At 41.7% G+C, this 25,995-nt stretch overlaps 1 protein-coding gene and 1 long non-coding RNA gene across 2 annotated transcripts; both read left to right on the top strand.

Annotated features, from left to right (window-relative positions):
- Positions 1–677: 677 nt before the first annotated feature.
- Positions 678–5,525, top strand: LOC134557975 (uncharacterized). The gene is made up of 4 exons (XR_010082232.1): positions 678–905; positions 2,353–2,441; positions 3,117–3,173; positions 5,468–5,525. It is a non-coding gene; the product is annotated as an uncharacterized LOC134557975 (long non-coding RNA).
- A 5,888-nt stretch (positions 5,526–11,413) lies between these two features.
- Positions 11,414–24,125, top strand: RFT1 (RFT1 homolog). The gene is made up of 13 exons (XM_063411532.1): positions 11,414–11,621; positions 11,722–11,807; positions 12,296–12,412; positions 13,853–14,042; positions 14,605–14,706; positions 15,452–15,586; positions 16,487–16,565; positions 16,819–16,869; positions 17,487–17,617; positions 18,470–18,614; positions 18,980–19,085; positions 20,070–20,319; positions 21,165–24,125. Exons 1-13 carry the CDS (start codon positions 11,559–11,561, stop codon positions 21,327–21,329), a joined length of 1,620 nt encoding a protein of 539 aa, XP_063267602.1. The 5' UTR covers positions 11,414–11,558; the 3' UTR covers positions 21,330–24,125.
- Positions 24,126–25,995: the final 1,870 nt, after the last annotated feature.

Genomic DNA, 25,995 nt, shown 5'->3' on the forward strand with positions numbered 1-25,995 from the left:
ACATCCAGAATGACATGAAGTGTTGTTGACTTTCTTATGGATTACCTCAAACTTGGGCTTATGTGGCTGCAAAATATGTATTCTGTACCTGAATACTGGAATTAATTACAGTCATGACAAGATCATCTCTGGTACTTTTTTGTTGATAATCTCATGCAGCCAGTGACATAAAGATCTGGAAGACTGCCAGAATTGCAGTAACAAAATAAAGCAAATTTCTTACATAATTTCCTGACTAGCACTTTCCCAGAGTCCAGTAACCCTGCATATAGCATTTGAAAACATTACCAACGGCGTTACAGAATGAAGCCCAGTACAATTCATTATATGAGGGAGGATGAAGGGATTAAAGTCTAAGGATACAATTCAGTGGGATAGTCACAAGGGACTTGTATTCCTAAATGTTCCTTTAGAAAAGTCACAGTGTTCTCTGTGTGTCTAGGACTGGAAGGATTTCGAGATTCACCACTCTTTGCCACTAACCATGTCTGGCTTTTTCTGTTGTACTCTGAGCAAGACTGACAACATAAAATAGTGAGCTTTTCAGATGGAAAGGAGCTGGTTTCGTAACAGATTGAGTTTTGGGAGCAGGGTGTGGGTAGAAGAAGATACGCAGTGCTGGTTTAGTCTCAGACATGTGGTCAGATCCTTTTGTTTGAACCTCCCCACATTCTTCAGGATGTGAGTGGGAGTATTCTCCCATACATGAAAATCTTTAAAGACTCCTTTGTCTTCTCTTACAGTGAACCTCTGATACTGCTGGTTTCCAATAAAAGAATTTTAAATGTATATTGAGGTGGGACAGGCATGGAGGTCTAAAGACACATGGTGAAATACACAGTGCTTCTGAAATCTGCTGGTGAATGAAGGGTGGTGTGAACCATGGCCTGCAAGCTGCAGTAAAGGTGAGTAAAGGTAATAGTGACAGATTGAGGTGCCAAATTAATAGGAGTTGCATGCTGGACCTTTAGCTTTCTAAAATAATGGTTATGAAGTCAGGAAGATGACACTTTTTCCATGTAGTGGTGTTTCTCTTCTGACAGAAGTGGTGGTCATAGATGCAACAGCAGAATGCAAGAGCCAGGCTGTGGCTTTCTTTCCTTAGCAGTCATGTCCAATGCTCTGCGTGGACACCTGCATTTGTGAGAGGAATATCCAGCTCCTTTGACTGCCTATGAGCAGTTCTGTCCACCGCTCATTCAGAGTTTCTCCCTTCTGTTAAGGACAATGAATTTTCTCAAGAATTTTCTTCTATGGACCTGGGAAGGCCTACTTTTTTCATTCTTTCTTTTTATTTTAAGTTGGGTTACTTTTGCTCCTTTATGGAGTTGACTGTGTTTGCTTTCACCTTTCTTCCACTGGGCAAGAAGCCAAACCATGACTCTTGGTGGAGGGATGCAGACTTTTTGGCAAAATGGAATATCTGGTAGGATATATAGCTCTGTCCACAGCATAAATTCTTAGGAACATGGCAAGTATAGTGAATATAGACTAAGGTGCCCATGTGGCCCTCATGCAATTCTCAGGGACTGAAACAGAGCCCATGGAATGTGTCTGGAATACCTTTCCAATCATGTTAAAGCTAGACTTCCTATATTTAAGTGTAAACCACCTAATAATTTATGCCAAAGTGTCTTCACAGTATTACAAGGAATCTTTTCACCAGGATTTAGTTGTGGTCAGGAATACGTTAATGGATGACAACATCTTCTGTTGTAATAGATAAATTTTTGCTCTCTGTAATTAAACCATGAACCCACAGAGGGAGAGAAGAAGCAAAAGCACATAGCTCAGCTGAGGAAACAGTTTGCTGCTGTTATTTTTAGGGGGTTTATGCCATTTGGAAATTTAGCCTAATATACCTGATCCTTAAAAAAAGGCCATACAATCACCTCCTCAACCAGTCTTAATAGTGAGAGAGGATTTATTATTTTTTTTCCAAGTTACACACAAACTGTTGATACATCATGGTTCAGTTGTAATATACTTATAACTTGGCTGAACAAAAAAAAGGTTTTTTTTCTACATGACTGCTTAGCACACAAACTCAGAGTAATTGGCAAAGCTAAAAACAAAATATCTTTAGGAGAAAATAAAACAAAGCAGTTTATTTAGTAGAGAAGGGAGAGGGGAGGTTTTTTATTGCAATCTCCTTGAGGGACTAAGTGGGGACATCCCCTGCTGTTGTTAGCATGACACAAGATCTTGTGTTTGAAGACTTGCAGAAGTGTATCCCATGTGATGACTAATCTCATTTGTCTTTTTTATTTTTCTGTCACCATAACTGTGGTGTTTGAGGACAGCTGGTGTCCTCAGAGCTAAGCCATCCTGTGTTTGTTTGTTCTGTGTAAGTCTAGAGACTGAGCCAGCGAGGGTGGCAGTGCAGCTAAACTTGGAGTGCAGAGCCTTGTTCCTAATGCCCTGACAACAGGACTTTCAAGGTAAATTGTTTTATGACCTTGGGCCTCCTGGGGCTTGGGGACAATAATTCTGTCTGAACAGAGACATCCAACAAAGTCATGTTCTCGATCCACATGGAGGCAGTGAAGCTGAGGAACTTGACTCCATAGACATCTGCATTAGAGGCAGAGAGGATTTTGGTGTTCAGTATTGTCCCCCTGTATCGAAGGGATATATTTAGGTAACTGCCCCCTAAAAGGTGAAATAGGAGCTTTAATTCTCCTTTATTTTTAATTGAGAGAGTGCTGCTGGGCATAGTTTAAAGTTCTGCTCCCCATATTCCTAATGAGGGTTTTTTTCCCTTTTATTTCAGGGTTTTGTACTGAAAGTGAAATTTAATTGTTGAAGGATAATGTGGGAGTTTCTGAAACACAATAGGTAAACACATGCTGGGATTGTCTTATTTAAGACATTCCTTGTTTGCCACTAAGGAATAAGAGGAATCCAAAAGATGTATTGCACTTAGCTGTAGCTGTCATGAATGCTACAGGTGGTCCCATAAAGGGGCCAAAGGTATTTTATTCTATCCATTTGTCAGACTAATCACTGTCTTGTGAGAGGGATTATTTCAGTAAAGAGTGAAAGTCAGCTCTCAAGTGAGAAGGAAATGAATGATGTGAGGAGATACCTGACTCATAATTAACTCTGTTCGACAGGTGAGCGTGCACAGTGTTATATAACACCACATGAACGTAGTTCAAAGGCAGTGTGTGGTGAGTCACAAATCCTGCATTCTCAAACTTTATAAGGCATTGCATGAAGGGAGTCTTCTCCTAGATGCTGAATTACTTTGAGGAGCAAAACCACTTTTTTGTGTCGTATCCTCCTGGTTGTTAAGTACAAATCCTGCATTTCTCCATCTCCTTCAAAAGTCTCCAGGTGTCTCGGGAAAAAAAACAAAACAAAAAAGGAATGAGACACTGGAATATTTTTCAAGAGTTCCTTGCATTCAGTGCATTTTCAGAGTCCAAATTCCTCTCATATGTATTTCAGAAGTTCTTGCCAGTTGTGTCCTTCCACAGTGTATATTTTACTGTGTTCATTGAGTTATTGTCACTGTTGATTTTTAAAGCCTTAATGTTATTTCATGGACAAACAAATCATGCTGAGGTCAAAGCAAGTTTAATAACACTTCTTGTTGAATTCTAAAATGTAAGAGGATCATTCTGCTTGAATAGTTGGCAGCTGTGAAGTGTTTTAATGAACAGAGCCTTATTTCTATATGACTGTTAAAGCAAATAGTGTTGGTGAATATACATGTTTGCACAGCAAGCACAAATCTCTTGTGCAGACTTTTTGAACCTCTCTCAAGTACATTTTTTCTCACGGGATGCAGCCTGCAGCTCATGGAATGATTTTGTAGTGCAAAGATGCCAAGCACCAGTTAATAAAGAGTTTTCAAGTGCAAGTGCTCACAGCTGCAAAATGTGTTCCTGTACCCTTACTCTGTTCTAACCAGAAAATCCTTCTAGCAATGCACTGGCACCAAACCTGCAGCAGTGAGTGTTACCCTGGGGTTCATCTTACACAATGCATAGGAAGGAGGAAAAATGTATATTTTGCCTGCTCATCACCTTTATAATTCCGGTTTGCAGGGTAGGATTTGGGATGTCCTACCCTCCAGAAACAATTTGGATCATAGTGGTAGCTGAATTTGTGCATAACTGACACGAACAGTAGGTGAAGACACGGAGATTCTTTTCTATTTGCAAGGGAAAAGAAACAGCCCACAAGAGAACTTATGTCTGATTATTGCTGACAGGATAAATGTTTCAAAAAGATCAAGAGCTGTTCCATTGTAGTTTTCTTATTTCATATATTGATAGGCTTCTAAAGCACACAGCAATTAGATAAATTGTCTACCAGTGCTCAGTGAGGGGCTGATACAAAGCTTCCTAAGACAGCTGAGAGACAGGTAAGACAGAGACTGTTAGGCAGATCCTAGCAAAAATAGCTGGAATTTCTACCCTTGAAGAAGGCAAGACAGAAATCATCTTCAGTTGAACATAGATAAATATATACAAAAAAATTTCTTAGTATTTAGAACACGAAGGACAGTAAAGATGGTGCAGAACTGATCATGTACATGTTCTAGAATTCATTTTGCATGAATGCTAAGCAAGGAGCTTGCCAGTTCCTGTGACAAAATATTGTAATTTCTTGCTTCCCCAGATTAAATAACCAGAAGGTGTTGTTTTGGTAGATCTTTAAAATGTCTGGTGAATGTCACAGATTTCTAAATTGAAAAGGTTAAAAAAAAAAAAAAAGGTTTTTGTTAGCAGACAACACTGTGCAGAACATTTGTTTTTGCTCTTCTAATCAATACATACAATTTCTTAAAATCTGTCTAATATGCTGTTAATTATGCAGGTCAATTATTTAGCAGTTATAAAAAATGTAGCACTATCCCATCCTTGATATTTTACTATGACTTGTATTTTTGCTACATATTTTTGCCTTTCCCTTGAGCAGAACATTGGTTTGTTATATTATTTCATATATAAGTGTTAGTCCTCTATATATAAAATATTTCAATAAATAAAAGTTGAATTTACAATTTAAACTGATAAGGCAGCAAAACCAGTTATCAAATTACATATAAACAGTGTATTAAAGGCACTGTGAAAATGTGTGAGGCAAAATGAACACTACAAAGTCAAAAGATGTGCTGTAAAGCTGCAACACTGTTTTTTCAAATGTTGCATATCACAGAAAACCCCACTTCTCTGCATTCTTCAAAAAGTCCTTTTATTCTTTTATCCCAAAGCAAGGACATAAATTAAATCCTTGCTGAACTAATAATGCAGCCTGGAAAAAAAATTGCAAATCTTTGTTTAACCATTTAACATGCTCATAGAGATTAACTCGGTGCTCGAGGCCTGGGGAGCTAATCTGAAAAGCCCTCTGGGGAACACTTTGGTTGGAGGGAAGAAAATCTAGCACAGCAGTAACTCCTAATGTGTCCTTTGCTGGTGAATGGCCTGTGACTCTCTTTTTCTTCCTGCAGTTCTGCACTGCACTGGAAATGTTGCATCCCCAGGCTTGGATAGGTCTGTGACCCAAGGGGTGCTCAGAGCAGAGAAGGAAGCTTAATGAGATTTAGTGCCTAGTCTGGGAAGTCTCCATGTGACTCCTTGTGTTGGTCCCAACCTCCCAGATATTGCTGTAAAGGAACAAGCTTTATATGATCAGGAACAAAGACATTAATGCTTTCTTTCTGAAAAAGAAACAAAATTAAAACCAGACAACAAAATTTGTCCTCTGCTGGCACAAGACTTCTGAGCAGAATAGGAAAAATGACATTTTGGCATCCCAGGAACAAATGATTTTGTCCTCATTAATGAAATGGCAAAATGGGGACTTGCAGCAGAGGCAGAGCAATTGTGTTAAGGACCATTGCTCCCAAAAAAGGCTGGAGGGGGGATTGGGGTGAGTGAGCTCTGCAGAGCAGTACCCTATGGCTCCAGTTGTGCATCCCTCATCAGCTTTACTGGGATGCACGGGACAGAAGAGAGACGTGGGCAGAGGGATGGGAGGAGCAGAGTGCATCCCCTGTGATGCAGCACATGCTGCCCTCAGGGCTCCCCTCCTGCCCAGGGGCACAGAGCAGGGCTGGCTGCAGCAGCACCACTGTGCTGCTCCCTGGGCTGGGGACCTCAGCTCTGTGCCCTGCAGCAGCTGGACAGGGGGGCATTGAGGGGGAAGGTTGCTCAGCCAGCACCAGGGGCTTTGAGTATTTGTTTTGCTCGTTTCCAAAGTCAGTCCTGACTCGAAAGCTTTTTCAGTTGTTGCAGAAATCAACAGTCTCTAGCTCACAGCCCAGTCTTTCATTTTATGTTACATCATGCACTATTCCAGGAGCCCATGATTTCATAGCACAGTTGGTTTTCTAGCTTAAATCCTCAAGGGACTTTAAAGGGAGTGGAAACCCACAAATTAAATGAAGAAATTAAAATGAAGAAATTAATATATTACTAATTTTAAAATGCAGCATTTATTTGGATTAATAAAATACAAAATTGTAATGATCCTTTATACTGGATTTGACTTTGGTTCTGCAATGATTCAATAGGTTCAATAGGTTCCTGCTTCCCAATCTCACTTTGTCTTGACTTTGGGAAATATTTTTGTAGAAGAGGAATTCTTCTCTGGGGAGGTGATACTGTGGAAGTTCTCTAATGGTTCTTAATAGGTTTGAAGTTTTCTGGGTCACTATCTGTCTATATAAAAGTTGTGATTTGAAGTCCAAGTCCACCTTTCATCCTGAAATACCTTACTAGTTGGGTAATCAATTACCCCAAGTTCCCCAGCTTGGAACACAGATACCAAGCTACTGAAAGACAAAAATTTTCATTTTTAAAATTCTGATGGAACGGTCCCAACTCATTCTAAGGCCTGTGTATGCATTGTCTGGTCTTTCTGGACTAACTAAACTTCAGTGTAGATTGAAAGGATTCTCTCTGACATGGAGGTTTCACATACCTCTGATAAAAACAGGAGATTGTGCCAAATCAAGGAGTATGTAGTCTGTGCTGGGGGAAAATCCAGCCTAGTTTAGTTCTAGAGGCAGGCTAACTCTGTATGTAAAAATCTCTGTAGTAGTTAATCTTTCCTCCTTTTTTGTTAAGAGAAGTGAACTATTTTAGAGTATTCCATCACAAACTGCTGCCTCAGGGCAGCCAAAAGTGGAGAATCTTTTCAGCCAAAAGTAGCATCTTCTGTGCTAGAAGATGCAGGAATGCTTTAAGTGGGTATTGCCTGCTGTGGGAATCAGAGAGCAATTGTTTGGCTTCATGTTTTCATGAAGCTTTTGTTACACTGTGTGCCAGTTCAGTAACTTGGTCCTCCTTTAACTTATACCTATTCTCAAATTGTGTTACTAATAGCAAGCATTTTCTGTCAACTAAGTTGCTAAGCCTGTTCAGGCACAGTTGTGAATAAAATTAAGTTAGCTGATAGGTTGGTTTATGTTTTGAAAAGCACTTGAGGGTGCTGGTGGATGAAAGGCTGGACATGAGCCAGCAATGTCTGCTGGCAGCCCAGAAAACCAGTTGTGTCCTGGGTTTCATCCAAAGCACCGAGGGCAGGAGGGGAGGGAGGGGATTCTGCTCATCTGCTCTGTTCTGGTGAGACCACCTGGAACAGTGCACTCAGCTCTGGGGGCACAGCGTAGAAAGGACCTGCTGGAAACTGTCCTGAGGAGGCCACCAAGATGAATTGAAGGATGATAGAGCACCTCTGCTATAAGGAAAGGCTGAGGGAACTGGGGTTGTTCAGCCTGGAAAAGAGAAGGTTTTGGGGTGACTTAACTGTGACCTTCCAATACCTGAAGGGAACTTGCAGGAAAAATGGAGAGAGACTTGAGAGCGTGGAGTTACAGGACAAGGGGGAATGCTTCACATAGGTTTAGATTAGATATTAGGGAAAAACTCTTTACTGTGAGGGTGGTGAGGCACTGGCACAGGATTCCCAGAGAAGTTGTGGCTGCCCCATCCCAGAAGTGTCAAAAGCCAGATTGGACCAGGCTTGGAGCAACCTGGTCCAGTGGAAGGTGTCCCTGCCCATGGCAGTGGGTTGGAACAAGATGAGCTGTAAGGCCCCTTCCAATGTAGGCTGTTCTCTAAAATGCTGCTCCTGCAGTGAGTTGGACTCATGCTGTGTCCCGTTCCCATCACCAGTGGCTCTGTTGGGCTGTGGCTCGCACACAGCCCGCGGCGGGGTTTGGAGGGAGAAGCGCCCGTCCCGGCCGGGCCGCGGCGGGGCCGCTGCCGCCACCGCGCGGCCCAACCGCGCCAGTGCCCGGCGGCTCCTCGTGCCAAAGCTGCTTCCTATAAAAACCAGTCGGAGTTAGTTACTCCTCTTCTTTTTCCACCCCCCTCAGGCTTTGCAGCTGTTTCTGTTTCGGCTTTATGAGGTGACAAGCCAAACTGTCCAACAAAACATCGCTCAGTGTCACTCACTGTTGCCCATGGCAGATGCTGGAAAAGGTCAGACCCTTGCTTCCAGGTAGCACGGTGGATCCTCATGTTTCAGTCCTTGAAGGTACCCCCTTTTGTCACGGAAATGTTTATGAGTAGAGAGAAAATAACACGAGTCCTTCTTACTGGAGTGTTGGTAGATGCTGGAGCGTGTCCAGAGAAGGGAAAGTAAGATGGCTGAGGGGTCAGGAGCATCAGGCTTGAGAGGAGCATCTGCAGAGGCAGCTGATAACAGAGTGGAAGAGGCTCAAGGGAGACCTTATCACTCAACCATCTGAAAGGAGGCTTTTTCAGCCAGGTGCATGTTGGTCTCTCTTCCCAAGCAACAAAAAATGAGAGCAAACAGCCTCAAGTTGTGCCTTGGGAGGTTTAGATTGGATATTAGGAAAAACATCCTCAGCAAAACAGTGCTGGTGCAGGCTGCTCAGGGCAGTGGTGGTAGAGTCACCATCCCTGGAGGGATTTCAAAACCAAGTTGTTGTGGTGCTTAGGGACACGGTTCAGTGGTGGACCTGGCAGTACTTGGCTACCAGTTGGGCTCTCTGATCTCTCTGAGGGTCCTTTCCAACCTGAACAGTTCTATGGAGCGTGCTTCATGCTCCTCAACTGCATTTTTGTTTCCCTGTTTAGCTTATAGTTTATAATGGTTTTTAATCCACCCTTACAGAGATCAGCACAAGCCATAACATAGTAGAAGTCTTTCTTTATTTCTGGTGTCGCCCTTTATTGCCACAAGAGGAAACACCAGAGTCTGAGGTAGGACAATATTTTAGTTGCTTTTTCCATCTGGATAACTGGAAAGCTGCTTAAAGGAGAGGGAAAAGGCAAAGCTCCCCTCTAGCTACAATTAATACTCTTCTATAACTCAAAATTGGTCTCTGCAATTACTGAACACAGGTTAGTTTCTTCTCTCTCTCCATGTCCCTAAATTTACAATGGGAAGAATTTTTTTTTTTTTTTTTTTTTTTTTAATCTTAGGATATACTCCTCTGCCACATACATCTGCATCCATACATTACTTCCAGATTATTTAAATAATGTTATTAGGAAAAATGACCAAATGGGGGAAAAAATCAGCCTGGAAAACATTACTCTGAACGTGGAAGGAATAAGGTGAAAGGGCTTGGAGAAGGCTTTACGCAGGAGACAGGGAGGTGGCTGCTTTGCATGAAGTTGAAGAACTTTGGTTGGTTCTCCAGATTCTCTGAAGACTCTGATTTAAACTGCTGCTGTTCATAGTTTGTCACTGAGAAGCTGTAATCAAGTAGGGCTCAGATACTTCCCTCCCCCCATGCTCTTTGTAGCTGCTGCTGTTAGACAGGAAAAATCTTAGTTCAACTCTAGCTTTGCTAAGAAAAATGTGACCTCTGAACTGGAAGTGCCATGCTTCTGAAGGGAACGTTCTGTAACACAGAAAGATAGAATCTTTTTATATATTGCTGCTTAAACAGTGATCCAAAATAGTCTGGAACTGTCCTGACTTACACTGAATCCAAAGTCTTATCTGTTTGGAAGGCTTCAATGCACTGTATTATCAATTACAATTTGTTGCAATTAAATTGCATCTTGGTATTTGAAAGTGTGTTTGGGGTGGGTTTTATGTGGTGGGTTTTTTGGGGGTTGGTTTTGTTGGTGTTTGGTTGGGGTTTTTTGGTTGTTTTTGTGGTTGTGTGTGTCGGGGTTTCGTTTTTCTCTTTTTTTTCCATTAAATGACGATCCTTTCCCTTTCCAGCAGCGTGTTTTCCCTCTGTTTCGGTTTTGTTTCTCCTTAGGTCAGGGAAGGCTGGTGGGTTTGCCCTGAGTTTAGAAGGGGACTGGTGGAACCCGGGAGGTTTTTCAGCAATCTCGGAAAACAGCGTTTATTGAATGCCACTAACCCCATGTACCGCGCTATCCCCTCCGTTAAACCAGGCTGCAGTTTCGGGCTGGCTTCGGAGGAACCCGGGGCTGTGGAGCTGCGCCTCAGTTTTGGCGGGCTGAAGTTCCTTGGCCATTCGCCCTTCGTCGCGGGCGCCACCCCCCGCGCCGTGTCCCCTCAGGGCCGGGGCGGGCGGTACTGCCGTGTCCCCTCAGTGTGAGTGATGCCAATGTGTGCCTTTAGCGCTACTGCCGTGTCCCCTCAGTGTGAGTGATGCCAATGTGTGCCTTTAGTGCTACCGCCGTGTCCCCTCAGTGTGAGTGATGCCAATGTGTGCCTTTAGCGCTACTGCCGTGTCCCCTCAGTGTGAGTGATGCCAATGTGTGCCTTTAGTGCTACCGCCGTGTCCCCTCAGTGTGAGTGATGCCAATGTGTGCCTTTAGTGCTACCGCCGTGTCCCCTCAGTGTGAGTGATGCCAATGTGTGCCTTTAGTGCTACCGCCGTGTCCCCTCAGTGTGAGTGATGCCAATGTGTGCCTTTAGTGCTACCGCCGTGTCCCCTCAGTGTGAGTGATGCCAATGTGTGCCTTTAGTGCTACCGCCGTGTCCCCTCAGTGTGAGTGATGCCAATGTGTGCCTTTAGTGCTACCGCCGTGTCCCCTCAGTGTGAGTGATGCCAATGTGTGCCTTTAGTGCTACCGCCGTGTCCCCTCAGTGTGAGTGATGCCAATGTGTGCCTTTAGTGTTACTGCCGTGTCCCCTCAGTGTGAGTGATGCCAATGTGTGCATTTAGTGCGCGGTGCTACCGCCGTGTCCCCTCAGTGTGGGGCGGTGCCGCCAGATCCTTTCAGGGCTAGGCCGGGCAGTACCCGGACGGTGCTACCGCCGTGTCCCCTCAGGGCCGGCTCGGGCGGTGCCGCCGTGTCCCCTCAGTGTGACTGATGCCAATGTGTGCCTTTAGTGCGCGGTGCTATCGCCGTGTCCCCTCAGTGCGAGCAGTGCCGCCGTGTCCCCTCAGTGCGAGCAGTGCCGCCGTGTCCCCTCAGTGCGAGCGGCGCCGGCGGGTCCGCTGTGGGCCGGGCCGGGCGGTGCCGCCGTGTCCCCTCAGTGTGGGCGGTGCCGCCGTGTCCCGTCACGGCTGAGCCTTGTCGGGCGGTACCGCCGTGTCCCGTCACGGCTGGGCCTTGTCGGGCGGTACCGCCCCGCTGACGGGATCCGGCGCGACGGCGGCCGCGCCACTTCCTGGCGGCGGGAGCGGGGCGATGGCGGCGCAGGACGTGCTGGGCCAGACCGCCCGGCTGGCCTCGTCCAGCGCCCTGCTGCAGGTGCGGGGCCGCCCCTCCCTCCTTCCTCCTCCTCCTCCTCCTGCTGCTGCTGCTGCTCGGCGGGGCGCCGCAGGTGCTTCCCGTGCGGCTTCTTTCACAGGTGCTGTTCCGGGTGGTCACCTTCGGGCTGAACGCCTTCACCCTGCGCTACCTCTCCCCGGAGCTCATCGGCGTGGTCAATGTCAGGTGAGGGGGAGGCGGCTCAGCGGGCCCGGGCGGCTGTGGGGCAGAGCTTGTGCGCTGCTCTGTGTCACTGGCAATGCTCTTATTAACGCTGTGTAATCTGCTGTTGGCCGTGTCTCAGTGTTCAGTCATTTCGTGCCTCTCCAGGTCTGTTTTGGCCTGAAACACCAGTAGCACTGGGCTGTTTTTGTGTTTAAACCATCAGTTTGCAGAGGAAAAACTAGATACAATGTGCTTTTGCTATAGGATATACTCTGTATCCTCACTTTGGTCTGCAACATGTATTCCTGCTATTTGAATTACGAAATTACTTTTGCTCCATTTTTAGGAGATGGTGATAATATTAGCTCACATAACCATGCTTGCACACCTGTAAGAATTTGTCTGCCAGGTAGCCATGTGTAAAAAACTGCGATGCTACCACATGAAGGCTTTACAGTTTATAAAAAGAAATCCTTTTCTCTCTTTTTTTTTCCTTTTCACCCCTTTAGGCTGACTCTGCTATACTCAACAGTTGTCTTCCTTGCCAGGGAGGCGTTTCGCAGAGCTTGTTTGAGTGGAAGTGCCAAGAGAAACTGGACCAAAACAATTAATCTCTTGTGGCTGACGTAAGATACCTTTAAAAGTTTACTTCCTTTAGAATTTCTGGGTTTTGTCTGGGAGCTCACAGAATGAGAGAAAGTGTTTATTTGCTGAGGTAATTATTTCAGCATTTAGAAGCCTCAGTCATGTTTCTGATGTAGGGCTGATGTAGGAAGCTGCTCAAGTCTGGTGACGTAGCATTTATGGACTTGATTTCTTATTGCAGCACATGAGGAAGTTCATTGCCAAAAGTGCCTTTTCTTCTGTTGCTTGAGTTTCGTTTAAGCTGTAGCTGTTGAAGGAAAACCCTGTTGCACAAATACTTTGGTATTTTTCTTCCTCTTCCTGCTCAGTTTTGTTCTTTTATTACTCTATGTGCATTTGTGAACCTGCAACATAAATGTTTGGGTAGGAGAGATGCAAAAAGGTGAAAGAGAGTTGGAATTAAACACTAGGGAGGAAGTAGGGTTGCTTCTTTCAGCTGTGGTGCTGTTTATAGGAGAACAGCTTAAAGTCCACAGGACGCTGCATCAAGCAATCACACATTGCAGTAAAGTGGATTTTATGGCTTGTTTCTCCCTTCTGGTTCCTAGTTCTCTCTGCTCTCTCCCTGTGTCAGCTCTAGCTGCTGTGTAGCCCTGCTGGGCTGGGAAGTAAATGTACCTGCCTGATAAGGTGGAAAACTACCCCTGCATGATAAAATAGTGTTCTCCCATTGGGGCACCTGACTTTCCCTGGAATTGCTGGGTCTGGCCCAGGAATGGAGGGTTATGTGTGGTCATCTGCATCCAGGTATGAAGCAGAGGGATTGTCCCTGTCAAGGAGAGGTCTAATACTAATATTTAAAATGTGTTGTTTCTGTTCTCTGAGCTGTTACTGCAGTCAGCTTTCTGCTGTGTGCTAGCCTTTCAAGCAAGCGTTAAATGACAGAGATGACATTGACTGTGTGCATCTTCTTTTGTTTTAAATTTTTCCTTGTAAAGAAGCATAACTTCAAATGAAGGTTAACTTCAGTGAAGCACCTGAAATATATCTTAGGAGTTTGATGTCAAATATCTTAGGGGTCTGGTAGTGTGAGGGCCAAAGAGATCTTGATCAATGATGTAAAAGGTGATGGACTGTGCCAGAAGCTCTGTGTTTCTGAAGCAGTGTCAGCAGAACAGGATGTGCAGGCTGATGTGAGATCAGAATTGTTTGGTCCAAAGGCATAAAAATGCAGATATTTAACCTTATGGCTCTGGAGTAGAAAATGGACAACTCAGAAAAATGTATTCTGTGTCTTGCAGAGAGTGCCTTGAGGGTTTACACAGGAAAACATTCGTTCTTGGTATGGTAACAATGGGAATTAATTCCTCAGAGCCTTTTTCTTGTATAATCATTGTGGTCATATGTGATATTGTAATCTAATGTTTTGTTTTCTGCTGAAGTAACATTTCTAGTAATTAGTTTTTATGTTAATTTTTTAGAGTCCCTCTTGGTGTCTTTTGGTCTCTTGTCTTGGGCTTAGTCTGGCTACACTTGCTGGAAGTACCTGACCCCTCTGTGGTTCCTCACTATCAGGCTGGTGTGGTGGCATTTGGACTTTCTGCCATTATTGAACTCCTGGGAGAGCCATTCTGGGTTTTAGCACAGGCTCATTTATTTGTGAGGCTGAAGGTTAGTGAAGTCCATGGGGTGTGTGTGTGGGGGGGAATCTTTACCAAAAAGAGCAGATTATTGACTTAGAGCTTTGTATATTCAAGCATATAAAAATCCTGTGTGTACTGTTTAGCACTGCATGGCCTGGTTTGTAACATAGCCAGGAATTTGTACCCATGAAAGCAAGCAAATTGGTTTATTTAGACTTTATTACCTTCAAGGTCATTAAATCCTGAAACATAGGTTTTGAGTGGAGGGAGAGACACACTGCTTCCACAATTCTACATAAAACTGTGAAATGTATCCATTGAGTACATGATCATCTCAAGCAAAATTTTCTGTCCAAAGGACTGGGAAAATGCAGTGGAGGAACTGTGAAATGAATGGAAATGGAAAAGTTTCAGAGAAATGATAATCTAAGCTGGCCAGCTTAGCAGAAAAAAACTGCAGTAAATTCACACTGACTTTGAAAGTCTTACATTCCTACATAAATTCTGTGCATTAAATGTATATATTTTAAGCTTGTGGATGTGGTTAGGTTGCCAGAAAATAACTCTTCTCTGTTTTGTGTTTCTTAAAGGTAATTGCTGAAAGCCTTTCAGTAGTGTCAAAATGCATTTTGATGGTTACTTTAGTAATCCTTTATCCTCACTGGGGCCTTTACATTTTTTCTTTGGCTCAGGTAAGTTCCTTTTGTTCTCTCTCAGCTGGATTTTAATTTTCCTTTGATATTTAGCCTGTTGAAGAACTTTGGGGAGCTGAGATTAAAAGCTCCTGGGAGGTTTAAGATTTAGAATTGGTATTTGGTATTTTCCTGATACTCATTATTGACTTGGTGCTTTGACACTGAGTTAAAGGGAGGTACAAGGAAACTCCTTCTGTCTGTGAAGGCACATCTTGCAATTAAAGTTGTGTTATTCTAATCACACTGAGCTTTATCAGCCTGTACCACCAGCCTGCATTACCTTATCAGAAGGTGCTAATCAAGTGCAATTAATTCAGGTTAAAACTTTTTCTTGATGACAGTGAGAGAGAATTTCTTTCCTCCAGTTTTTGCCCTGGCTGTTGTAGATCGCTTATAATTGATGGAAATTGGAAATGTTCTATGAAGTAAGAGATGTAGGCAGTAACTACTCTGTCAGCTTGATTTTTGATTAATTGCTTTATAATTGGACCTTCAGTGTTCTAAAAATGTTGAATAAAGCATGAAAATTAGTGAAGGTTTATGATAACCTACAGGTTAAGAAAAGATGAAAAGACCAACAGCATTCTTAAGAGCTGGTCAAAGCCTTACCTAGTTTGATGTTTGATAGGCACAAAGACTATGTGCATTTTCTTCTCACTGTATTTTCATCGAGTATATAATTCTGTATTTCTAAGTTAATTTTGTTTCACTGTTTTTCTTCTCTCCTTCCTGATCTTCCCAGCTTTTATATGTCACTGTTCTGGTAATGTGCTATGTAATTTATTTTGTGATGTTTTTGGGATCTCCTGAAGCCACAAAGAAGTCATTTCCAGTTGCTAGAGTGAAAGCTCTGTTACCTAGCTTTGTGGAAGATGAGGTAAGTTGCACAATTTCTTTCTTGATTTTCTTCTTAAAATCTCAAGTGAGGACACTTTGAACATTGCTCTTAGACTGGGGAGTTAACTGAGTGGTTTTGGGGTTATTTTTGCACTATAGAAGATGACAGATTAAGTAAAAAATATTAGATAGAAATTGCATTTGAAGTTTGTATTAGTAAAATTCTTGTCAGAAAAACATAATGAAACTTGAACTCTTTGTGATTATGGGTTTGTTGTTGCTGACTTGGATTGTGCAAAATATTAATAGACATTAACTGGAGATAGACCACCTGCACTGTGCAGCAATGACCAGCTATCACTGGATCTGAGGCAGAAAAGAAACCAGAACCATGTAAGAGTGGATTTTTGAAACTTTGATCTCTGCACAAAATAACCATGATGTTCCACAGCATCCTAGAGACACTCAGATATCTCTCAAACAAAAATGAGGCAAAGAAAGAAATGAAAAGACTCATTGAGGAAGACAACATCCTGGATTAGATTTATAGATTAAAAATATAAAGGTCATTCTCGGTTGCAAGTCTTTTAAGGATTCAGTTTGAAGAGCAGTAAACAGTTCATATTCATAATGAGGGTGAAAGTTGTACTGGCGCGTTAAACACCCTGGGTGTTTTTTTCCCAGCTCTACCTTGATTAGTATTTTCTGTATTTTCTGTACTCTTATGGGTGCTTTGTCTGCAGCAACAGCACTTTTCAACAAGGGAATCAGTTTTTGGCAGATCAGTGACATTGGTGCTTGAATTCAGCAATACTTTACATTGGTGGTTACTGTGGGTTTCCTCACCACTGCAGTTGGAGCTGCCCTACTGCCTTGCTGTTTTCTGTTTCTATTCTGTAATTCCCATTACTTTTGTTACATTTCAGTATTTTTTTTGCAGACTTTTGTTAACTGGAAGGAAGCACGCTTGACTTGGAGTTTCTTCAAACAGTCCTTCTTGAAACAGATTTTGACAGAGGGTGAGGCTTGACATAGAAGTGAGAGGGAAGAGGGCTTACAAAAACTATTTACAAAATTGAATTAAAGCTTCGGAAAGCTTGGGTGGGGGAAGATGAGGCACATGATTGCCAATCTGAATGGAGTTTTTGAGGGTTTTCAGAACTAGGTGCTGTCCAATTTGACTTTGTCTCTTAAACAGTATTGGAAATGCCTGAACAAGTACTGGGAAAGATTTAGGGGCTTGTTCTGAAGTTCTTTATTTTGAACTTACAGGTGAACGATATGTGATGACTTTTTTGAACGTGTTAAATTTTGGAGATCAGGGTAAGTGTGATGGTGTTGTGGAATGGTGACGAGAGTTTCCTTAGTCACTGCTCTTCACGTGGTTCTGAAAATGTTTGAAGATAGCTTGAAAATCTTGAGACCGTTTCAAAGCCTTTGAGATACATTTCAGGGAATAATGAATATAAACTTTAAGATAATAGAATTAGAGAATAGCCTGGGTTGGAAACAACTTTCAGGATTATCTAGTTCCAACCTCCCCTGCCATGGGCATGGATGTTCACTAGATGTGTATCTTTCTCTTCTCCTGTATCAGTAAATCCTTACATTCCTGTTTTCATTCAGTGAAGTTTATCAGGATCCTCTAAATTCCCTTACAGCAAGAATTTTAAGTGTGGTTTGTGCTGTTCAAGATTGACTTTTGTGTAGTTGGTGCTTTTGTCTTACCTTTGCCATGAGCAAACCTTGCAATTTTAAGTTTTGCAATTTTGTAGTTGCTTGACTGTCAGAATTTGTAGAGAATACTGCTTCAATGTTGCACTAAATATCACTTGTTTTCTCTTTTTTTGGAGATCTTAAATTAGCTTTCATGTTGTTATTAAAGACTTGAAATTAAAATACGTCTAAAACTCTCAGATTGCTACTTTTTTTTTTTTAAGGTGTGTATGATATTGTGAATAACCTTGGTTCACTGGTGGCCAGGTTTATCTTTTTGCCTATTGAGGAGAGCTTTTATGTGTTTTTTGCTAAAGTGTTGGAAAGAGGGAAGACTGTAAAGGATCAGAAGCAGGTATGTTTATTTTGGATTAATTACATGTCAAATGCTTGATTTTTGTTGCAGATAAGTTGCATCACAGAAGTGGGACAGACAGAAATGGGTGTTTAATTTTGAGTATCAAGGCTGTTAAAATTGAAAAGTGGAGAACAAAAATGTTGAGTGAGGCTGGACCAAAAAGAAAAGAGAATAGGTAAAATGCTAATGAAATAGAAATGAAAATATGCAGTGGCATAGTGCTACCTTGCATCAATAAAGTTAACATCAACTGCTCCAAACAGTGTGATGGAAAACCTACTCTACTGTGTGTTTCCAGATATAGCAAGCCATTATTTAAATAATGAAATCTATTAAATAAATGCTGTCTGGAAGTACTTTATTTACTTAAATGTATCAATAGCTGTTAAACAGTGTTTCTGAAGACTGCAGCTTTGGGAAGAAAAGAATTGGATTTTTCCTGTGTGTTTGAGTTGTATGAGGAGGATTAATGAATAAGGGCTTTGTTCCACAGAGTGATATTCTTGATCACTCATGAAGGTCAGCCTGTAGCAGTCCTGCTAATTGCACATCAGCACACAATTAAATCCTGTGCTCAGGTCCTTGGTGGGCTAAAGGAAGTGTCTGTGTCTGTATATTTTATATGAAACCTACCTGGTGTGTAGAACTGAAAAAATAGTGGAATAATAAATATGTAAAAGAAGTTTCCAAGTTAAGAGCATGTGTGTGAATAACTCAATAGCAAAGGGTAAGTTTCACACCTTTTTACACGATGCAAACTGATTTGTTTCTCTGAGGCAGCATTTCTGCACATGTGGCTATTATTACATTGATTTTTGGTTCATGTGATTTACTACCTTTATTTTTCAGGATGATGTTGCTATGGCTGCAAATGTATTGGAATTGCTGCTGAGACTTGTGCTCCTGATTGGCCTCACCATCACTGTTTTTGGCTATGCCTATTCTCAGCTGGCTCTGGATATTTATGGAGGCTCAATGCTCAGTTCTGGAACAGGTAAAGATTTATAGACCTTTATAAAGATTTAAGACTTTTTTTTTTTTTTTTTTGTAGGCAAAAAATCTACCACTCTTTAGAAAAAAACCCCAATAGCTGTTAAGAATTTTTTGTAAATCAGCAGTTTGGTTTTTTTTTTCCTGTGAAACCACTGTTGGAATCTGTGATTTAGCTCATGAGAATCCTTCTCCTTGTTTATTTGTGTTCTTGTCAAGATATCTAGACAGGAAACTTGTTCAGATGTACTTAAGTTTCCATTATTGGTGTTAACATTACAATTTCTGTCTTAGTATCAGTGCCTGTAAAAACAAAGTGGTTTGATAAAAGAAATCATTAACTATTTGTCTTTCTGCTGTGTTTTTTAGGTCCAGATCTCCTCAGGTGTTACTCATTGTATGTTCTGTTCCTTGCTGTCAATGGAGTAACAGAATGTTTCACATTTGCCTTAATGTGCAAAGAAGAAGTGGACAGGTAGGAAACAGTGGCTCCAAAATGTTCCTGTAAATTTATTTGTGCTGACCTTAAAGAGGAATTGATGCTTCTGAAACTGGCACAAATAATATCCTGCCCCACAGAAAAGCAACTCCTTGCTAGACTGTCTGCATTTATTTTTAGATGTAGAAGCTTTAGCAAAAGTTGAAAGGTTTGGGTAAAAAGGTCAGAAACTAAGAAATAAAGGTTGTTAATTTAGCTTTTGGCACATCACTGACTGGTAAAGTAGTTCAAATGTGTGTTTTCTGCACAGATTAGCCTGAAGTTACAATTTTAAGACAGTCACTTGACTCACTGAAACTTTGCAACTATTAACATTTTTCATGTACAGGTACTGGACATATGCTTAGGAATGCTCCAAGCTGTGGGTGTGAATGCAGTGGTTTAGTGCTTTGTAGGAGGTTGGAGGTGACCTCCTGAGAGCCCTTCCAGCCTGGATTATTTCTGCTTCTGTGTTTAGGCTGTCCCTGATGTGCCCTTTCAAATTCATTTCAGTGAGGTCTATTTGCCACAATCAAAGTGGGAGCTGTTTTGGACTTAGCAAGCTTTCACAACCCCTTTAAAATGTGCACTTGTTTTCCAAGTCACTGTTTATAACAGAAACAAAATAAAGTGTTGATTTGTTCTTGAGCATTCATTTTCTTTAATATATTCCTAATATAAAATAGCAAAAAATACACAAGTTTGTACATTACTCATAATTGTTACTAAATTTGATTTTCTGCAATGAGTGCACAACTGATTAGTGTAATAGAATTTTGTTCACATAATGTAGTTCTTGGTTTAATTTGTTTGATGTATTTTCTATCCTTTCAAAATTTTATCATATTTCTCACATTTATTTTCACTAGAGGACGGTAAGAGAAATTCTGTTACTCATGTTAGAAAATGAAAGATCATTACTAAATCAATGCTGTAACTGCGTGCATTGTTAAATTATTTCTTCTTCTTTTCTTTCCCTAGGTACAATTTTGTTATGCTGGCCTTGTCTTTGATATTTCTGTGCATCTCTTACTTCCTGACCCGCTGGTACGGCAGCGTGGGCTTTATCCTTGCCAACTGCTTCAACATGGGCATCAGAATAGCCCACAGCACCCACTACATCCATCACTTCTTCAGAGAAAGCACCCACAGCCCCCTCAGGGGCCTGCTGCCCTCCCCAGCCCTGCTGCTGGTTTACATCCTCAGTGCAGTGCTCACGGCTTTCTCAGAGGTGAGCTCCTTCCTCTGCTCTCACTGCCTCTCATGCTGCTGTCAGGTGCCTTTTTGTCCACAAAAAGAGGAGTGCCATTAGCAAAAAAGCCTTTTGAGGGTAGGCTGCGAGATTTGCATTCCAGAAAGGCAGGATATGTTGTTAAGAGATTCTTTGTATCAATGTTCTCTGCCACCTGTATCAGGTGGATCTGACAAATAATATCAAATTTTACACATTTCTGCTGTGTGTAGTTAATCCATGTTCTTAGTTATTAGTAATGGAAATTTTGTAGTAGCACCAAAAAACCAGCATTAAAAATTCTGTAACAAAAACAAGTAACCAAAACTAGAAGGAAAACAAAAATTGCTAAAAGCATGTTTAACTCATTTATTCAATACAAGATGGTGGTAACTGCAGGCTGATTATTAAGGGGATTGGAGCTTTGCAATATACAAAAATTTGACAGCATGAAAATCCATTATGCCTGAGAAAGGAGAAATTTATTTTTTGGAGTGGGAGATTTCCAGTTTTGTTAGGAACTAGCCTGATAAGTTCTGTACAGTAGCAGACTTGCCTGATAGCACCAGCAAAGTTTTGTGTCCTCTCAGTTAACACATTTCTGCATGCCAGATAACAGCAGCTTCCTGTACCCTTCAGGTATCTACTGAATGATTATTTTTTGCTGACAGAACTTAAAGCAAATGTTGTGACTCCTGAGGATGATTTATTGTAGGGTCAGTGCATGTGCAGAACAGCTCTTGGCTTGACTGTGACGTTGGTGTGTCGGGCATTATTTCTTTCAGGACAGTAAATGTCTTTGTGCTGACTGCTTTTCCTGCAATCCCTTGTTTCCTTTGCTGTAGGTGTTGTTCTGCTGTGACAAGGGCTGGATGGCCAGGCTGATCCACGTCAGCACGGGTGCCCTGTGCCTTGCAGCAACCCTGGCTACGATGTTCTGCTCAGAGACCAAGCTCATCCACTTTGTCAGGAGCCAGTTCCTCTCCCGCTACTTGAAGAAAGGAACGTGACCTGCTCCTGTGCAGAACAGTTCTTGCACATGCTTGCAGTGAAGGGCTGTGTTTTTTCCATAAGATCTCTATGGAAAAAAGGTTTCCACGTGTGTTTGGGAGCATTGATAAGGGAGTGGCAATGTTGACAATTGCCACATGAATATTATTTTGTCCTCTGAACTGATGAGTACAGCAAAAGAGAGGTGAATAATTTTCTCTTTGTGCACCATTCTTCTCTAAGCTTTTCTTCAAACAGCCTCTGAAGATCTGAGCTGCACCCCTGGCATAACCTGGTTGACAGAGTGCACTTAGAGAGCTCCTTTTCCTGCCACTGGACAGTGTGGGAAGGACTGACGTGGTTTAGAAGGCCCTTATTTGGCATGGGTGCTGCTTAACTGGGGAGAAAATGGTCAGGGAAAAAACTCCCCAAACCAACCAAATCAATAAATGCCATAAAAATACCCTAAACTGAGGAGAACCCTGGAGCAAGGACCAACACCAGTGTGAGTCTTGTGGAGCAGAACACAGTGTGGTGCAGGGGATTGAGCTGTCACTGTTTGAAGTGCAAAGTGGGGAGCAGGAAATCCTGACGTTTACAAGTGAATTAATGGAACACACAGCGTGTATCCCTGCTGGCTCTGTGAGATTATTTCATTCAGCTGATCCTTCATGTCTGAGGGCATTGATTAACTTGTCAGAAACACTCTGAAGCCTTAGCTGGAGGAGGTTTTGGGCATTGTCTGCAGAAGGTGTTGAGTACAATCACTGATGGTGCAGTTCATAAGGTTACTCATAAGACTTCTTACTTTCATTCCATTGTTTTTTGGGTTTGTCTGAGATTTGAAATGCCAGCATGAACAAACTTGTCTCAATAAAATTATTTTGTCTGTGCAATTGAATGTTAAATATATTTAGTAAGATTTTTTACAAGGAATTATGCATATTGAAGATTATTGGGTAGTAAATACTTCCTTTTGTTCCAATGTTTTCCTCATACCTTGTTTCTTGTTTAGTCTCAACCTCTGGATTGGCTTTTTTTTTTAACTGTTGAAAATTTGTACATTCAGAAGTTCTAAAATTACAAGTAAGGCTACTGTTTTAGGTTTAGGTTTTTATGACTAATGTCATATTGTATTGCTGGTCTAAGATCTGAACTGGGCAGTTTCAGAATGTACAAGTGGCAGGTTTATAATAATCAGTGTTCCCTTTGCAGTGTTTGGATCGACCAAAAAATGTCAAGGAATGAAAAATGTGTGCTCAGACATGTGCAGTTGAAAGCTTTGAGTTTAATTGTGTAGCAACTCTGCAGATCCTCAGACTGCTTAAAAAAAATTCACTGCGGTGGCATTGTGGAGTTCATTGTGGTGACCTCAGTGCCCAGGCTGACATGTTTGCTAGTGTCAGGGCCTTCAGCTTGTAGTTAGAAATATTTTCTAAACTCTGGCAATTCCCACTTGGAAAACATTGCTAAAGGTAATTTATATGAGAATTTGGTGATTGAAAAATTGTCATAGAAAAGTCAAAATGTGACAGTCAAGGGAAAGGAGTGGCCTTGCACAGCCAAGGGCACAGTCTCCATTGCCTGGCTGGGAGTAGATGCAGACTTGCAGATTCTTCTTATGCTGCTTTGAAATCTGTCAAAACAAACCAAACTCTACATTATTGTCATCTTAATTCAGAATTCAGAAGTTCTTTGCCTTTTAAATTTTTCTCTTCTGAGGGGTCCTACAGCTTTTCTCTTCTGTTTGGTGTGGAGTTAGTTATGAAGTACAGCTTCAAATACTGCAGAGGATTGAAACTTCTTTATTATGAATGATCAATGCCTACAGCAGTTGCTTCTCTTTTACTTGTTTGTAGTATAAAAAAATCAAGACAATTGAATCCATGGCCTGTGTTTTAAGGTCTGTCTTTTTCTGTGTGTCTTTGGGATTCTACTGTGGCAGTATCTCAGTCTGTACAGTGAATTTTTATAACTCCTTGGAATGAGAAATTTTGTACCTGAAGTGCTTTGGAGATGCAAGAACTTCTCAAGCAAATTGAAGCTTGAAGTCATTCTGCCTTGTCTGCTCTTACAGCCCCAGCTGTGCACTGATAGCACTTCTGCTACTTGTGATCTCATAAGCAGTGTGATGTGAGATCTGCTTCAAACAGTGACCTGTGTAGTCTCATAAATATTTAGTATAAATGCAGTGAATTCATTTAAAGACAAGTTACATTTTTGCACCAACTTGTATTATTCCATATTGGAAATATTTGTCATACTTCATATTGGCAAATCTCATGTCTCAAATGCAATTTTATATGAATCAGGAAGATATTTAAGGTGACTTAATGATTGCCCATTAGCAAATTAAGGATACATTCCTCATTTAAACATCTGTAAGCAGCTCAGTGGTGGTTGGCTGGTGTTTGTGATATGGGGTGTTTTATATTTAATGTTTTATGTGGCAGAAAACTGCAAGGAGAGGCAGGAAGTAGAGACCTATGAAACTGCTGGTTTCTTATTTATCAGTGGAATCCTTAATGTCAGAGATGTTAATTGCTTTACTGCTAAAGCAGCAAACTCTCAGACTCAGGGACAAAGTTGAGATTGAACTTGATCACGTTTTCCTTTTGTTTTAACCCTGTTCATCTGTCAAAGGCTGAGGTGTCATGAAGCTGTTTTACAGTGTTCTGAAATCATTTCAGCCAAAGGGGAATGGAACATTTTCTTTGGTGGAAAAGGTTATGATTCCATGCTTTGTGGTGCATTTTTCTTACTTGTTGGATGAGTGATTTTCAAGGTAACACTAAATAAAGTTTATTTCCGATATATTTTGGTTTTGTCTGTGGCCTGGTTTAGGGCAAATTTTGGGAGGAAACCTCCGAATGAAAGCAAATTCAAGTGGTCCCTCCCTCAACCGGTTTGGGAAAAAATTTCCTTAGAGAAAAGTGGAAAAATCTGTTTATTCAGCAAGCAAAGTGTTCACAAACATAAAGAAATGAATGATATTAAACAACAAAACCTCTTACAGTTCTGAAGAGAGATGGCAAATTCAGAAAGTCCTTGCCATGGATTGTGGCTCAGCTCGCCCAGTCTCTTATCAATTCCTCTGGTGCTGGAAATGCCATCCTGGGCCCCAGTGGGCTGCAGGTGAGAGAGCTGGGTGTTTTCTGGGTTTTCAGTCCAGAGCAGCTTTAAACAGTTCCAAAAAAAAACACCCCAAAACAAAACAAACAATCCAGGGAACTTCTCTGCCTCAACCAGCTAAAATAAAAGCAAAGGAGGTCTCTGTCCTGCTGTCTGTCTGTGCTTCAGACAGCACAGTCCAGGAGCAGAGTGTGGAGGAGTGAGAGCAGTTTGTGAGAACAAACTCAGCACTGCTTCTTTCCCCCTCTTCACTCTCAGAACTACTCTGAAAGGTGTAGCACTTGTCTCTGGGCTAAACAGATGAATGGGGATACAAACATCATAAAGTCACCCCAGGACAGTCCTCCACTTGATGATTACTGGAGTTTTATTTGTGTGACTGGTACAGCAGATGCTTGAATTTGGTTGCATTTTCTAGACTATTTAAAGTATAAATTCAGTTATCAACCTAAACACACACCATTTCCTAACACAGAGAGAAAATTTGCTGTAGTAGTTTTGTGAGAAGTGGTCATTACAGTCAATTTTTTCCTCTTTGTTTCTGTCAAATTGTTTGTATGAATTGGAATAGCCAAGTTCCTTTGTTTGCTTTTACAATGCATTGTGATAAAAACTGATTCAGTGGCCAGGAATAAATCTGATATTTAATGAAATTTTTTAGCTGAATTAGTTTGTGAATGGGAATGCTGCTATTGGGAACTCACCAATTAACCAGTTGTTCTACTGTTTGATTTTTCCCCTAGTATTGTAAATATTTTATTAGTAAAAAAGTAGGGCAGGGGGAGCCCCTTTTTAGGCAAAGAAATGGGAAGTTAAAGCTTTGCATAAATCTGCTTTAGGTAATAGATAAAAGCTTGAATTTTGACCACAATTGAGTACCCATAAGAGATACTGACTTCTTAATTCATGTGAGGGGTTGTGTGAGTGCCTTGAGGTCAGTCCTATAATTCCTTGGTTCCTGAACAGTCCTGCTATCTAAACTTTGAAATTCTTTTTGTGAAGTTCATATTTCTTGCTTTCTGAACATCATACTTTTTTTTTTTTGTGGTTTAATTACCTGATTTTAAAGATTATGCCAAAGAGAGGGGATCTGAGGCTTTTTGAACTGTATCAGTGCTTCAGTAGATGTGCTGAGCTGTAATGGTTTTGTTCAGCACAAAATGCACAACTCATCTGCATTCTGAGGGTGCTGTGGAAGTGGAGCTGGTTTCCAATATGAGCTGAAAATGAAGTTTGAAGCTGTGCACATGTGATGTGCAGCTGGGCCCTGGAAACAGCAGGGCCTGCTCAAAGGCATGGGCAGCTGGGGATGTAAAGAAAGCTGATAGAAGTGCTTATCTCTGCCTCACTTTGGATTGCTTCCACAGAGAGATGCGTGTTCTCTCTAGTTTCTGATCCGAGCTCTGCTTCCTGCACTGCCTTGCTGGGATGTGGCAGGAGGAGGGAGCCCTTTCCAGTGGGGCGTCTGGCACTGCACATCCCTGCAGTGAGCTCTGCTCCTGGAATGGGAGGAGTGTGTGCAATGTCATGAGTGTGTGTCCCCCCTGCAGCTAG

The sequence above is a fragment of the Prinia subflava genome, chromosome 14 (genome assembly GCF_021018805.1).
Source record: "Prinia subflava isolate CZ2003 ecotype Zambia chromosome 14, Cam_Psub_1.2, whole genome shotgun sequence".
Taxonomy (NCBI): Eukaryota; Metazoa; Chordata; class Aves; order Passeriformes; family Cisticolidae; genus Prinia; species Prinia subflava.

What these genes read in the sequence shown, in the direction of transcription:
- RFT1 (XM_063411532.1), top strand. Translation starts at nt 11,559, where the DNA reads ATGGCGGCGCAGGACGTGCTGGGCCAGACCGCCCGGCTGGCCTCGTCC. An exon ending in ATTAATCTCTTGTGGCTGAC is followed by an intron (nt 12,413 to 13,852) that starts GTAAGATACCTT and finishes TTAATTTTTTAG; the next exon opens with AGTCCCTCTTGGTGTCTTTT. An exon ending in CTAGCTTTGTGGAAGATGAG is followed by an intron (nt 15,587 to 16,486) that starts GTAAGTTGCACA and finishes TTTTTTTTGCAG; the next exon opens with ACTTTTGTTAACTGGAAGGA.